The 16620-nt window shown below is 33.2% G+C and overlaps 1 protein-coding gene across 1 annotated transcript in view; it reads right to left on the bottom strand.

Moving 5' to 3' along the window:
• LOC124372641 (neprilysin-1-like) overlaps positions 1 to 13878 on the bottom strand; it is a gene marked incomplete at its 3' end in the record, with an annotated part of 35062 nt that extends 21184 nt beyond the window's left edge. The window contains 4 exon segments of the mRNA XM_046831044.1: positions 537 to 636; positions 8626 to 8742; positions 8859 to 9035; positions 13696 to 13878. Coding sequence (XP_046687000.1) covers positions 537 to 636; positions 8626 to 8742; positions 8859 to 9035; positions 13696 to 13813 — 512 coding nt within the window.
• Between the last annotated feature and the right edge of the window lie 2742 nt (positions 13879 to 16620).

The following is a 16620-nucleotide window of genomic DNA, read 5'->3' as shown; positions in this document are numbered from 1 at the left end:
TGTAGTTTCCAACTTTGCTGTATGATGCGTTATAGCTGGAATGTAAACATTCCCTACTAAACATATAGATGGTTGTTATCTCGAAACCCCCTTATAGCCTTGTTGTTGAAACATTTATGACAGATTGACTATTTGAGAGGCAACTATTGCTTGTCACTTACGCTGCGACTCTTTGCTGAGTGATCTTCAGTACTGAGTAAACTTCAATTACATTTTCTAACATTTACCTCTGTTTATTAATTAGAAATGTTTTTTAGGACAACATCAAATTATTATTTGGTAAATTTATTAACTCTGAAGAAGAGGGCCCCAATATCAAGTGGGATTGTGTGAAAAGTTGCTTTTGTGTAACAGTATTTTAACAATCTTTGATCACGTAAATCCAAAATAAAAAGCTTATTTGATGATACAAAGGTAATCAGTGTATTGAAAATAAACCCAGATGGGATTCAAACACTTAATGAAATATGCAAGTAAACTAATATATTTGAAGATAAGTAACAATTAATTGATTTACTTAGTTGCAATTATGTTACCTGCCGTGTTTAAAGAGACTGATGAGAAGTTCTGTGAAGTCATTCTGAGGATCACTTGTAGCGTTCACAAACAGTCCTACACTGTCCAGTATTTTACGACCTGGAAACATCAACAAGTTTATGTCACATTCACAAATATCAAAGCAGTTTAAACAGGTTGATGAAAAGCTGTGTAAAGTCATTCTCAGGATCCCTTTTAGCGTTCACAAACAGTGCTACACTGTCCAATATTTTACTAATCTGGAAACACCAACAAGTTTATGTCACATTCAGAAATATCAAAGCAGTTTAAACAGATTGATGAGAAGCTGTGTAAAGTCATTCTCAGGATCCCTTGTAGCGTTCACAAACAGAGCTACACTGTCCAATATTTTACTAATCTGGAAACACCAACATGTTTATGTCACATTCAGAAATATCAAAGCAGTTTAAACAGACTGATGAGAAGTCGTGTGAAGTCATTCTCAGGATCACTTGTAGCATTCACAAACAGTACTACACTATCCAATATTTTATGACCTGGAAACATCAACATGTTTATGTCACATTCAGAACTATCAAATCAGCCTTCACACCATACAAAATTCTCTGCAGCCTCCACAACTTTGGATATCTCAACTGAAGTTAGTTTACTTACTAGACACTAAGGTACCAAGTCACCATCTGAAAACAGCACATTATGCTTATTTTCAATACATTTTTCAATACGGTTTAATTCTATCTGGCAACTGTTTTAGGATTGATGATTTTTTTATTCTTCAAAAAAGCAATTACAATTGCAATAAGGGTAATAAGAAGAGCAGAAACAAAAGCTCACTGTAGATCTTTGTTCACTCAATTAGAATTACAAACTATCATCAATTTATATATATATATTTGATTTGATTACTTTCATTCTGAAGAATCATGACTTGTTACAATTTAGAAATGAAATTCATAACTACAATAAAAAGGCCAATTGAGTACCATATACGAGGCATGTCCAGAAAGTAAGTGTACTGGTACTCTCATAGCTGTAGGGAATATACTTTTTCGACCATGTTGGCAACACTGCCGCGTAAAGCCTGAATCCTCCCCTTCAAAACGAGACCAATCCGAGGTTAGTGTGGCGTAAACTCTTGACGCCAGTAGCATCTCTCGCGAAAAATGTCGATCGTATCTCCCGCCAAGTGCGAAATTCGGGCTTCATTCGCTACCTCGTTGTGAAGGGAAAAGCTCCGATTGAAATTTGAGGTGAAAAACTGTTAAGACTGCCTCTTAGTTTCAGGCGTGTAGTGGGCAACCCAAGTTTCGTCTCCAGTAACAATAGAGTAGAGAAAATGATCGTCTTCAAGTTCGTAGCGTTGCGAAAACTCTTTGGGGTTCTGCAACTCGATTCAACTTATGCTGTTCTTTCAGCTGTTTTGGGACCCACCTCGCAGGACAATTTCCGATATCCGAGAGTTTTTGTGATTGTTTCGTGTATCAGGGATCTGGAGATTTGCGAGTTCATCTAACGTCAATCTGCGATCGTCACGGACCGTTTTCTCGATTTTATCTTCAAGTTCGTCAGTCACAATTGAAGGTCTTCCGCTCCTCTGATCGTCATGCACGGAAGTATGGCCATTTTTAAAACTCGTGACACCACTTGTACACGCTCGTACGATTCATAGCTCCATTACCGTAAACAGTTTTCACCTCATTATAAATTTCAACCTGAGCTTTTCCCTTCAGAACGAGGTAGCGAATCACGGGCGCGAATTTCGCACTTGGCGGGAGATACGATCGACATTTTTCATGAGAGATGCTACTGTGTCAAGAGTTTTCAAAACACACTAACCTCGGATTGGTCTCGTTTTGAAGGGGAGGATTCAGGCTACGCGGCAGTGTTGCCAACATGTCGAAAAAGTATTCCCTACAGCTGTGAGAGTACCAGTACACTTACTTTCTGGACGTGCCTCGTATTAAGGAAGTCTTTGTTAAGCCATATTGTATAGTCTCTGGAAGTGTACAATAAAGTAAATCACCTTATAAGTGAACATCCAGTGAAAATATTTAAACAAAAATGTAATAAGTGGTTATTCAATAATCCTTTTTGTTCTTTAAATGATTTTTTCCTAATGTATGGAATCAATTTTTAAATTAAGAATTCATTTTTTTATACTGTGCCACTGTGCTTGATTATATTAATGTTTTACACTAAGTGGGACTGTGTAATTTTTATTAATAAATAAATTTGTATTTTGTTGGAATATGTGTTATGTTCCTATTGTTATTTTGGTCTCTAGTTTTCATAGAGATTAAGTTTGGTAAGTTTTATTAAGCAATAACTATTTTTTGTCTGTTATTAAGTATTTTAATATTATTTATTTAATTAGGTTAGTGGACATGGCAATGTTGCTAAATTTGAATGACTTTGTCAATCAATGCTTTTGTAAGTCTGAATGACAATAAAACTATTCTTATTCAAGACTCAAGATTTTTATTGGCCATTAAATAACATTTTCAGTTGCAGTAGGCTTCGTCATGAAAAAAACATTTCACATAAAAAACTAATTTACTTACTGCTAATTTAGTTACATTAACCAGATGTATTTTGTAACAGATCAAACATGTTGCAATTCATGTACTCATCAACAAAATAAAAAAGCTTTTGTCTTAAGCCAAGTTGAAATCCTTAATTTAAACTTATTAATCGGCAGTTCTCTTATAGTAATGGTAGTTTGTTGAATAATCTAGTTCGTTGGGAATTGTATCTATTATAAGTCTGAGTTAGTCTTACTTGAGGAGCTACAAGATTATATTGAAACCTAGTGTTGTAATCATGTACTAACTCATGAGAGATAAAGGTGTTGATATTTTCTCTAACAAACACTAAATTCTGATATATATATATATATATATATTATATATATATATATATATCCGAATTTAGTGTTTGTTAGAGAAAATATCAGAACACCTTTATCTCTCATGAGTTAGTACATGATTACAACACTAGGTTTCAATATAATCTTGTAGCAAGAGTCATTATTTTAAAATTACAAAAGACTGTCTGCAGGACTCTTGATTAAAAAGATCTGCCATTAACCTGATTGCCTTTTTTTGCCACAAGAAAACTTTTTTGGAGGCACCATAGTTGCCCCATAGACGGGTACCATAACAAAGGTGTATATGAAACAGTCCAAAGTAGGTCATTAACAATGCTTCAAAATTAACACAGTACTCATGTTAATGTTTCATCCATGTCTGTACTTTATGCAGACGATACAACTCTTCTTTGTTCTAATGTGGATGTGTGGCAACTTAATGTACAATTAATTAATGCTCTTCAACAAGCTAAAGATTGGTATTCAGCCAACAACCTTATTATAAATGAAAATAAGACTCAAAACATAATTTTTACATACAATAATAATTTAAATTTAGACGACAACTACATTAAACCTGTTAAGCTCTTGGGGATTGTACTTGACATTAAACTTAGCAGAGTACTTACAGAGTAACAGAGTACTTATTCTTATAGGTAGAACGTATAACAAAGACTCCTGTTTGGAAAGGTACATATTTAACGCAGATATGTCAGATAATACTTTTACAATGTCTTACAGCAAAAAGGTGTGGGGATTTCCAAACAAATCTACGGCACAACCTAGTTTCTACAAAACAATATTTCTAACTAATTATTATGATTCACTCTGTGTGTAGTTATAATAATACAATTAATAAATAAAATGAAATACAGGTAATGTTATTGTCTATTTATTTAAAATGTGTCAATCTTAACATTTTAACCCTTCTTATTCTTCATTGCCATATTTTAAGACAACCATCCTGAAATGAAACTGATAATGATAGATCATACACACACATCAATCTGTAAATTTAAATGGAATATGCATGTAATTTGAATTACAAATGGTCAAATTGTTGCTGATATTTTATCTATATATATAAAAATGAATGTTTGTATGTTTGTCCTTTATGGAATCGTGAACTATTGGACCGATCATGATGAAAATTTGTACGTATATGTATTTTTCCACGGAGAAGGTTTATAAGCTATGCCCATCCCTTTCCCGATTCAGGATTCCGCCCCACTGGTTACAGAAATACCCATAAGAAATGCATTGCAGCAAACATATGTTAACGTCTTTTCAAATTTTTAATCAGCTGTTCTTTGTAAACATATATTACACTTATAGTTTTAAAGCATAGAGTAAGCTTAAGAGAAACGACAAATTTTGTTTAAACTGTTTTTGCAATCACTGTTAAACATAGACTTTACTATCCAGATAATACAATTCAAATTTGACGTAAAAATTCACCTTTAACTGCAATATTTATTTAATATAAACCATGCTCATGCTTGATCAGAAGAGTAATGCAGATATCATAATTACTATCTTACGTTGGCTACAAATATAAAGAATGTTATAAAATCAACCTTAGTTGTTTTTTTTGACAGAAGTATGGTTCTCAAAACTCCGTGTGTACATATTCTCTCGATCGAGACAACAAAGCAAGCTCAATCGTGGCATCGGAGATATAACTAATTTAATCTAAAATTTATTATAGTAAAAAAAAAAATTTACTAAGTAATATAAGGACTTCGGTTCTTAAGATTTGCGTGCGAAGCCGTGGGTAACAGCTAGATAGAGGCAGGAATATGGTACATACCTTCATAATACGCCCAAGAGGCTCACGATGGAACGACTATCAATTATCTCAGCAATGTTTAGAATGTGATAGAAAAAGAATAAGTGAATATAGTGTACTGTTTTCAACGGGAAATTGCGTGCGAAGCCGCGGGCAACTTTTGCAAAAAATTATTGAAATGCGCAGCAAAGCGCGCCGGGCCCGCTAGTTATAAATAAATACAAAAAACTGATAGAATACCAAACTGAAAATTTTGCATCAAATATGTCCAATTAAATAGTGAGTAAGTTAATAATGTCTATGGTAATATTATCTATTTAAGAAACACCAGGTTTGAGTAATGCTGGAATAAGAAATTTGTGCATTAACCCTGGAACTGGCAATCAACATTATAATGTTGATCTGACATGCATGTGTTTTGACAGTTCATACAGATACATCAACACTAGTATCACTATGTATATACAGTATAATTTCAAAGAAAAAGAATTACCGATTTCAATGGTGAAATTTTGTTTTGCTGTTTTGGCAATAGTGACATCATAAAACTTGCCAGAAAGATTAGTGATGGGATAACCGAATGGATTTTATAACCGACTAACCAGTCAGTTATTTTTCTCGTTAATCGGTTATTTTAGTCGAATGAATAACCGATTACCTTTTAAAATTCAATCCACATTTTAGTACACAATTTCAGAGTTTATTTTTATTTACAGATAACAATTACACCTAAACAATTAGCCTAATGCTCTGCTTAACTTACTCTCAATATAACGCATTTCATTTTTTGTATTTAAACAAAACACTATTATTTACGAAACACCTTAACCCTAATACCTACACAATTATTTTTATTTATGTCATATAAAAAAATCAAACATCAAAGTTTGATAAAAGAAGATCTTCTATTGGAGATAAGTAGGTGCGAACTGAACTGATTATTTATATTCTTTGATAGATATGGAGAGTCAAAGGGATGGGGTGGTGGGGGAAATGAACCATTCCTGTTGAGACAGGTACGCGGCGCGGCCAATTTACTCACGGCCGTACTTAGCTTTGGCGAGCCCTGGTAAAGATATTCGGTCGGGCCCCCGTCGTGTCCCCGCCACCAGACACAGTCCCTTTCATATAGACGTGTGACAGGCCTCCGCAAGAAAATAGTACGAAAACCCGGTCTGAGTTCGGACCTGAATATACAATCAAAAAATTCCAAGCAAACCCGCACTGGCAGAACCGTAATTGAAAACGAAATTCTGTAATTGTAATATTTATTTTTTTCTGTGCATACGTTATAGTCATAACATTTTAAAATGTTATATTATCATATATCATCTATAACACTACAAGATAATTACCGTTCAATTTGTAAAATTATAATTTATTTTAATTACGAATCACCAAAGTTAACCGAAAGTTAATCGGTAAAAAACGATATTTCAGTAATAAAAATAACTTATTATAATAAAACGATCAATTCAAGTATAGACTGTCTGCACAACCAGTTAACTTACAGAAAATTATTTGGTAGAAAAAAACTAATCTAAAGACTAATTTAAAAATAACCGATCAGAATCAACGATTAATTCAAAAATAGACTAAGTCTTCACAACCAGTTAACTTAACTTATAGAAAAATTAGTCGGTAGAAAAACTAATCTAAAGACTAAATTAATATAACCGATCAGAATCAACGATTAATTCAAATATAGACTAAGTCTTCCCAACCAGTTAACTTATAGAAAAATTAGTCGGTAGAAAAACTTATCTAAAGAACTAATTTAAAATAACCGATCAGAATCAACGATTAATTCAAATATAGACTAAGTCTTCACAACCAGTTAACTTATAGAAAAATTAGTCGGTAGAAAAACTTATCTAAAGACTAATTTAAAATAACCGATCAGAATCAACGACTAATTCAAATACAGACTAAGTCTTCACAACCAGTTAACTTATAGAAAAATTAGTCGGTAGAAAAACTTATCTAAAGACTAATTTAAAATAACCGATCAGAATCAACGACTAATTCAAATACAGACTAAGTCTTCACAACCAGTTAACTTATAGAAAAATTAGTCGGTAGAAAAACTTATCTAAAGACTAATTTAAAATAACCGATCAGAATCACCGACTAATTCAAGTACAGACTAAGTCTTCACAACCAGTTAACTTATAGAAAAATTAGTCGGTAGAAAAAACTTATCTAAAGACTAATTTAAAATAACCGATCAGAATCACCGACTAATTCAAGTACAAACTAAAGTCTGCACAATCAGTTAACTTTATAGAAAAAATTAGTCGGTAGAAAAATTAGTCTATAGACTAATTTAACTGGATGCAGCAAAAATAACCGACTAATCGGTTAAAAATAAAATAACCGAACTAAACCAGTTATTTTCATTCAGTTATTCCCACCACTAAGAAAGATCATCTTCTTCTAGCCAATTTTATTATGTTGGTTTATATCTTGTTATATCTTTGTTTTAGAAAATACTATGCTAAATTTTTGTATATTTTGGAAATATTTAGTGCAAAATTATGAAAATAATCGTACCTATAGTAACAAATTTAGGTATGTCCCACCACTTTTCAAAAATAAAAAATTTAGAATTTGGTCATTAATTAATTTATTGTTTTGTAGTGTATGTAATTCTCAAAATTGTGGTATATTTTAAAAACATTTAGTGTAAGAATTATATTTTTTGTAAATTTTTGAAAATAATTGTATTATAGTGACAAATTTAGCCTTTCGTGTACTATTTGAGGTTTTTACAGTATATAATATTTCTGGAATATAACCTGAACCCATTATATATTTTCTGAAACTAGATAGAATTAAGAATAAATTGGCTATCACAGATTCTAATATTTATAATATTAGTAGACTTTAGGGGCAGTCACACCACTTAAAAATTGAATATGTGTAAGTAATTTTGTATGGTTTATGCATATTGTTTTTATACCCTAATTAATGTTCCAGAAAAAATAATATATTCACATATAGGTTTATAACAAAAATTTTTATTTAAACATTAACATTAAATTAAACATTTTACAAAATGTTTAAAGTACGGCTACAAACACTAAAAAATGGTCTGTCATCCGAGGAAAAAATAACTGCCAGTTCAAATGTTAATCTGATTAATTAAAATTGTTGCATGATTAATTACAACTAAGTTTTACAACATCATTATTAAACGTGACCTTCACTTAAAAAATAGGAACATTTTAATGCACTCCTGAGTCTAAAGACGATGTACAGAACAATGTGTTTTTGTTGTGAAACTGAAGGTGATACACTTATGGTCCATTGACATATTCGATCACCCCCAGTCCAAGAAAGTTTCTGTCCATATTTTTCATTAACTTACTTTATTTTTGTGAGTCAATACTTTTTATAATATTTATTATCATGCTAGAACACGAGTACAAGCACATAACAATACTCATACCTTCTATTTTTCTCTCCTCCTCTGAGATAAGTTTGTCATAATGAACACACCCCTCGTAGTAGTTCTTTAACTTCTGATGAGACGCTGGACTGAGAGGCGATATGGCCTTTACAGCTTCTGAGAACAGTCAGTTGTGACTAAAACAACAGAAACTATGAATCTTATCACTAAGGGTAAAGCACTATCTCGTGAGCAATACTTATGCGACAAAGATTCAACTAAAAGATACTTACTTTTCATTCTGTCCCACACATCAATTTCCGGATCTTCTTCCAGAACAGTTGGATTATCCAATATTCCACCACAAGCGTAGGAGTAGAAGTCCTCACAAGGATCCACTGTGACATCCACCAACGACAACATCCGTCCGGCAGTGGCGTAGCACTCTTTGGTTTCGCACACTTTGTCCACTGAAGTAAACATAAAGTAAACATTAAGTACATTTTGCTAACAATCTTCTAAAAGTCTTCATTATGGAAATACGTGATTAAAGACAGTCCAATGGTTTGCTGGATGTATCATGTATTTCATGACAAAATGTACAATTTGCTAAACAAAATATTCTTTACAGTAAAGTTTTATATGATTTCAGATTCAAGATTTTGTTGAATACTACATTGTTCATAGCTTACATGCCTGATATTAAACATGTAGATTTTGCATTACTTATCTAGCACATATATATTTTGGTATATACAATTTGAATATTTATTTATACTATATATCCTTTTTTAACATTACATGTGCTCCAAAAAATATGCCTTCTATTAAGATGTATTCAGATTCTATGTTTGGAAAATATTTTGCTTCTTAAATCAATAACATTATATGATGTGTTCTCTGAATACATAAGAGAGGAATTCTTTTTATCACTCTACATGAAACTCCAGAGTTTAAAGTAAGAATTTTAAGAAATCAGGTCCAAAGAAAAACAACAAAAGTTTTTACTATATGTACGTACATGAGTTTTAACTTCAGGAAGTCATGTTTTTAAATTTGAAAAATGTACTCTAATATGAAAAAAATATTTTTAAATACTATTTTTTCTTAAATTATAATGTATTTAAAAAATATAAGTTCCTTACATCTTAATGAATGAAAATGTGTCACTCCCTGTGTGTGTGTATATATATATATATATATATATATATATATATATATATATATATATATATATATATTCAGGGTGTTTGAAAAGTATGGGTACGGCTTAATATTTTAAAAACCATAGGAGATAACATCTATAAACTTTGCACAGTGTCATATGGCTATGTAAACTATTTTTCCTTGCTATTACCATGACATGCCAACCATGGGGGGACGGCCCACAGAGGAAAACATGGAAATCTTAAATTAAAGCATGGGTCGAGTGATACCTCATTTGAAAGAGCTCACTTAGTAGAGTTGAATGCCGCAAACCGCATCTCAAAAGGTTTATCCAATCAGAAATGGCGGCTTGTTTTAGGTACACATTGTGAAGTACATTATGCGCTTCCATTTCTGACTGGATCGTCGTATTCTGATGCGGTAGGCGGCGTTTCACTCTACTAACCAATGTGTTTTCACTGACTTTTTTTAATTAGCAAATTATGTCATAAATTTATAACACAATAAATAAAACTAAAAAAAACCAATGGTATTTATTGTGTTTTATTTATTATGTTATAAATTTATGACATAATTTGCTAATTAAAAAAAGTCAGTGAAAACACATTGGTTAGTAGAGTGAAAACACCGCCTACCGCATCAGAATACGACGATCCAGTCAGAAATGGAAGCGCATAATGTACTTCACAATGTGTACCTAAAACAAGCCGCCATTTCTGATTGGATAAACCTTTTGAGATGCGGTTTGCGGCATTCAACTCTACTAAGTGAGCTCTTTCAAATGAGGTATCACTTGACCCATGCTTCAATTTAAGATTTCCATGTTTTTCCTCTGTGGGCCGTCCCCCCCATGGTTGGCATGTCATGGTAATAGCAAGGAAAAATAGTTTACATAGCCATATGACACACTGTGCAAAGTTTATAGATGTTATCTCCTATGGTTTTTAAAAATATTAAGCCGTACCCATACTTTTCAAACACCCTGTATATATACAGGGTGATTCATGAAGTTCTCCCCCCACTTCTACAGCACATTGTACTAGTAAAAAATAATGAAAAAATGTTATATAAACATAGGTCCGAAAACGCTTCGTTAGCGAGTTTACAGCTAGCGAAAGATTTCGCCTGAATTCCTGGTAAAGAGTAAAATAAAAGCCATACTGAACTTTTGGAAAGGTTAATTAAGTAAGAAATATCGTGGATTCTTATGTATTTTTTACCTGATAAAGCTAATAAAATATAGGTTTCAGAACTGTACCTGTAGTAGTTTTTGAGGGATTCAGGGTTAAATGCAAAAAATTGGGGCACAAAACAATGTTTTTTTAAGTTTGATGTACAATAACTTTTTTAAAAATTGGTAATAAATACATAAAATCAGCAAACATTAATTGTAGAGAATTTAATTTTGAGAAAATTGATATAATCAAAGTCTAAAATAAAACAGAAATAAGTACCAAAAAATCGATTTTATTCAGTATAATACATTACTAGTTTTTAAGCAAAATTAATCAGGTTGGGCCAACCGTACGCACCTTTTTATAATAGATGTTCGAAAATGAGGCCATCATTATCAATACATTTTGCAGCACGTTTGTGTATTGCTTTTGTTGCGTTTCTTAATTTTTCAGGACTTCCCCTGTATCTGCACAGCCGAATCCATAATACGGGCAATTAATTCATCAACGAGAATTCACTTTTGTCTTGTATACAATGTCTTTCATCCATCCCCAGATGCAATAATCCAATGGAGATAGATCTGGTGATCTTGGTGGCCAAGGGTGAGGCCCTCCACGACCAATCTAGTGTCCAGGAAATTTGATGATTTAAGTAAGCAGAAACGGCACGTGAAAAGTGGGGAGGTGCTCCGTCATGCTGGAAGTACAAATTTTGCCTGAGATGTAAAGGAACATTCTCTAACAGCTGCGGCAACTCTTCTTGAAGGAAATGCAAATAGAACTCAGCATTTAGGGCGTCCAGGTAATATGAAAGGTCCAATCAGCCGATTGTGCAAAAGGCCACACCAGACCTTTAACGCTAAATCGGTGTTGAAAGTTCTGTTCCACTACCTCATGTGGATTTTCTTCTGCCCATGAGTGTTCATTGTGCAAGTTATTGACACCATCCCGAGTGAATTGTGCCTCATCCGTAAACAAAATACGCTTGTAGAGTTGATTATTAATATTCAAAAAGTTGCAAAACTCCAAGTGAAGCGGACCATCCCCTAGCTGTAGATGTTGAACCTTTTGTTTATGAAACGGATAAAATTTGTTTCGATTAAGTGACCTCCACACCGTTGACTGCGAAACTCCTATCCGCCTAGAAATACGTCGTGTACTTACACCTGGACTGCGATGAACAGCATTAATAACAATATCATCATCAAGTTGGACAGCTCGTTCATAATTGGTTCTAGTACTTGGTAGTGATCCTGTTTCCCCGAAGAGTACGAAAAGTTCCTGAAATTGTTTTGGTATCTGGAATCCTCCTATTAGGGTAACGTAGTTCATATTCTTCTACAGCAGCTCTAGCATTACCATTACAGTAACCCAAAATAAAAACCATATCAGCGTATTCCTCTGATGTAAATAAGTAAGGCATTTTTTCGCTGAATAAACAATCGAATTATAACTCACAGAAAATTGCATTTAATAACACGAATCACAGAACCCGATCTCCTGCTGTAGCTTGCAAAACACCACTAATACACAGTTCTAACGTAACAGTACAGAATACCATTGTTGATCAGCTGTTATTCGTGCGTTATTACCAACTTAGAAATTAAATAAAACAAAAAAAACTGCATTTCGATGATTAGTAAACAATAATGGGAAAATGTTTGCTTCATTGACAACAACGTAATAAAACATGATATTTTTATTTACAAGCAAATTTATTTAACAGTTAATCTTGTTTTCTCAATTTATCTCATCATTAAGGAACAAACATTTTTGTTTTTGTTTTATTTTAACTAAATACAGTACGGTATTTCTTTACAGCTAGTAATGTATTATACTGAATAAAATCGATTTTTTTGGTACTTATTTCTGTTTTATTTTAGACTTTGATTATATCAATTTTCTCAGAATTAAATTCTCTACAATTAATGTTTGTTGATTTTATGTATTTATTACCAATTTAACAAAGTTATTGTACATCAAACTTAAAAAAACATTGTTTCGTGCCCCAATTTTTTTTGCATTTAACCCTGAATCCCCTCAAAAACTACTACAGGTACAGTTCTGAAACCTATTTTATTAGCTTTATTCAGGTAAAAATACATAAGAATCCACGATATTTCTTACTTAATTAACCTTTCCAAAAGTTCAGTATGGCTTTATTTTACTCTTTACCCAGGAATTCAGGCGAAATCTTTCGCTAGCTGTAACTCGCTAACGAAGCGTTTTTCGGACCTATGTTTATATAACATTTTTTTCATTATTTTTACTAGTACAATGTGCTGTAGAAGTGGGGGGAGAACTTCATGAATCACCCTGTATATATATTAAACACACACACACACACACACACACACACCACACGCATACACACTTGAACTTTTATTATAATATACATTTCACATTTTTATCTTTAGCTCTTTTATTTGGGCCTAATTAAAAAATTGCTTACATTTTTTACTTTAAACATCTGTAATTTCAAGCAAATGCTACAAAATGTGTTTTTTACTGTTTCTGTATTTAGTGAAGTTATCTTAAAGGGCTTTGATTTATTCACAACAAATATTTTCCAGATACAAAATCAATTGTACCACCTTAATAATTATATAACTAATATACAAACATATACTGTTATTTAAGTTCTTTATAAGTAGCACTTTTTACAGAACAATATTATTGCTTTCACACTATCTTTCTTTGCCTGTAAAATCCTGCAAATCTGTTGTTTATACTCTCAGGAAAGTGTAATAACCTCAATATTCATATATAATTAATATCTATGACTGACCTATTGCAGGTGTAGTCTCTGTGACAGTAGTTGTAGTCGGATTCTGCAGGGTTGGGCAGACTGGACATGCAGGTGCAGCAGGAATAGAACAAGTCCGAGCTGTAGATGTTTCACTCATGAACACTGCTTCTGAGGATGTAGAACTGTCTTGTGGGGTATATTCTTCATAATCAGTGTTCTTTGTTGAATTTTTCACTCAAAGCTGAGGTAGCAGTTTTCTTCTGTTACAGTTTCAGCTTTTTCTACAGAAGATTCTGTGGAAGTACTATGTGTGGAAGTTGATTCTGTTATATCTGATTCATTAGCTGCAGTATCATTTACAGAAGAGTTTGTGATAGTACTATGTGTGGAAGTTAATTCTGTTATATTTGATTCATTAGCTACAGTATTTGAGCTTGAACCTGGTGTTACAATGGAAGAAACTTCTTCAGTAGTAGTCTCAAAGGGAACTACAAGTCTTTCAGATTTCATCATATTCTTCCCTACATTGTCTTCGCTCTCATCAACATCATTTTCAGTTGTTGAAAATGTTTCGACTTCAAACTCCTTGACCAGTTTTATTGATTTTGTCTATTAAACTGTTGTTTTGAATGATATATTGAACTTCAGTTGTGGTAATTGTTGATGAAATTACACTACTGTCTTCAGTTTTCTGAGAGATACCAGTCAAATTGAGTTGGGAAAAACTTTCAGTTGAGCTTTCTGTTGTAACTTTAAGATTACTTTCACTAACAGATGTTGTATTTTCAAAATATGATGAGCCAGGATTCCACACTACTGGATTGCTAATATAATAACTAGTTGTCTCACTTGATTCTACAGCAGATGTGTTAATGAAATAAGATTGACTTGAATTGAATATAACTGGATCATTGATATAAGAGGTAGTTGATGATTCATTAGTTTCTTCTGTTACATTATCATCAATATAAATTCCCTCTGAGTTCCAAGTCACTGGATTGTTGATGTAGTAACCAGTTGATGACTCAGTTTCGTCAACTGTTGTAGATTTAGATGTCTCAGTCTCGTTTATTATAGTGACAATAGGGACTTTGGTGGTGACTTCTGATGGAGAATGAGATGTTGTAGTTTGGGCCTGTTTTGTTTTAACACTTATTTTTGTGTTTGATACAGGGGTAGTTCTAGTGGATGTCTCAGTTACATGATCAGTCGAAGGATGGTTTGTCACTACTGTTTCATTATGAATAACTGAGTCATGTGTTTGCACTTTTTCTTTATCTTTAGATGGATCATCTCTGGTTGTTGTTGGGTTTTGCTTCACGTGGCCATACAAAGATGAAGAGTCAGACGCAGGATTATCTCCAGAAACCTAAAAAGTTCACTTTTACAAACTTACAATTAAAAATTCAATAAAATATGTCTATTTTTTATAATTTTAAATTGAAAGGTAAAGGTTGTTTTGTTATTTTATAAAAGAAAATATTTTTCAACAAAAAAATGAGGTATTTTAACTAGTGAGGATTCAACGTAACAAACACTTAGTTCATGAATAGAGAAAACCTTTTACACTGTAATAAATACATTAAACATACATAAAAACATTTGATCTCAAAGTATCAAATGTGTGACACTAAAATGCAAAAGAACAACTGTAATTGTAAACTCCAACTCCAAAATAATATGGTTAGCAAATAAGCTAAGACAAAACTGAGTATTTGAAAAATCTGTATGCCATATTACATTATTTTTATCATAACTCTTTTCATTATATGCAATACAATAACTTAATAGTAACACACCACAATGTATTGAATAAAATATTGTTCCATATGAATTTGAATGAAATAATATCATTTATATAGAATTTGAGTAATTATCACAAGTATGATGGAATATGAAACATACGTCATTTGTGTCAGAAGCTAACAGGTACGTTTATCCTTCAAAATAGTACAAAATATTACACTGCTTAGTTTGTTACATTTAATAAATTAGCATAGCCTGTATAGTTTTTTTTCTATCATTAAATTATTATCAAATATAAAAACTGTCGAACTGTACTGTTCAATATTTAATTTAATATAGATAAGCATAATCTAGCCCAGACGCATTTAGGTATAAGAGAGAGAGGGAGCGTGGTCCCAAATCAGTCGTCCGCTGTTTCCAATCAGCGCCACACCCCCTGATATCTTAAAGGGTCCTGTCCTTGAAGTATTCTGGGCGCTCTTCCGCTTTGCGACTGCTGCCCGTTCGGCGAAATAGCAGATACCCCTCTAACCAACCAGGGCGATAGCGTCCCCTGGAGCGAGCCGCTTCCCGGCATTCTGAGTGGAATCATCGGCCGGAGACCATGTAGCTCTACAGTTCGTGGGTCACTCTTTGTGCTCGACCCTTTCGTATTGACTTTGTTTTCAAGTGTTTTTCTTTAATGTGCATTACCATCCTCCTCCCACACTCCTTTGGAGGTAATTTCAGGGTATTAGTGGAGAAGACAGTGTCCAGTGCGGATTATTCGTCGTTCTACCGCGGCCGCCAGCGGTGACGCCCGTTCGCTACGCGCCAATTACGTCGCGCCTAAGCACTCCTGTCGTTGCTGCTTCCCCCTGTGGATCTCTACACACAGCGAGTTTTCCAAGGTACTGTTAAAACTCCATCACTTGTGTTGTATTCTCCTCTCACCTCTTGTTACCCTGCCCACTTTCCCGCCATTCTGCACATTGTTTTATTTTTATTTCATAATTGGTCCTCCGATTATTAATTTTTAAACTTCTGCCCCCGTACATTTTTTGGTCCTCCGGGCCGGATTATTGTGAATCAGTCCTGTAGATTACAGTAATTTGTGTTGTAATTAATTAATTGTAACAGGCGTCGTTACGCCATTTTGAATCTGCCGTACCGACGCTACCGGCTTGTATGGTGGCGCTGCGAACGTGTTGTACTGGTAACATTGTTTCTTCTCTCGCG

Source organism: Homalodisca vitripennis, unplaced genomic scaffold, assembly GCF_021130785.1.
Source record: "Homalodisca vitripennis isolate AUS2020 unplaced genomic scaffold, UT_GWSS_2.1 ScUCBcl_3682;HRSCAF=9359, whole genome shotgun sequence".
NCBI classification, from domain to species: domain Eukaryota; kingdom Metazoa; phylum Arthropoda; class Insecta; order Hemiptera; family Cicadellidae; genus Homalodisca; species Homalodisca vitripennis.
This window is presented reverse-complemented; position numbering and strand designations above follow the sequence as displayed.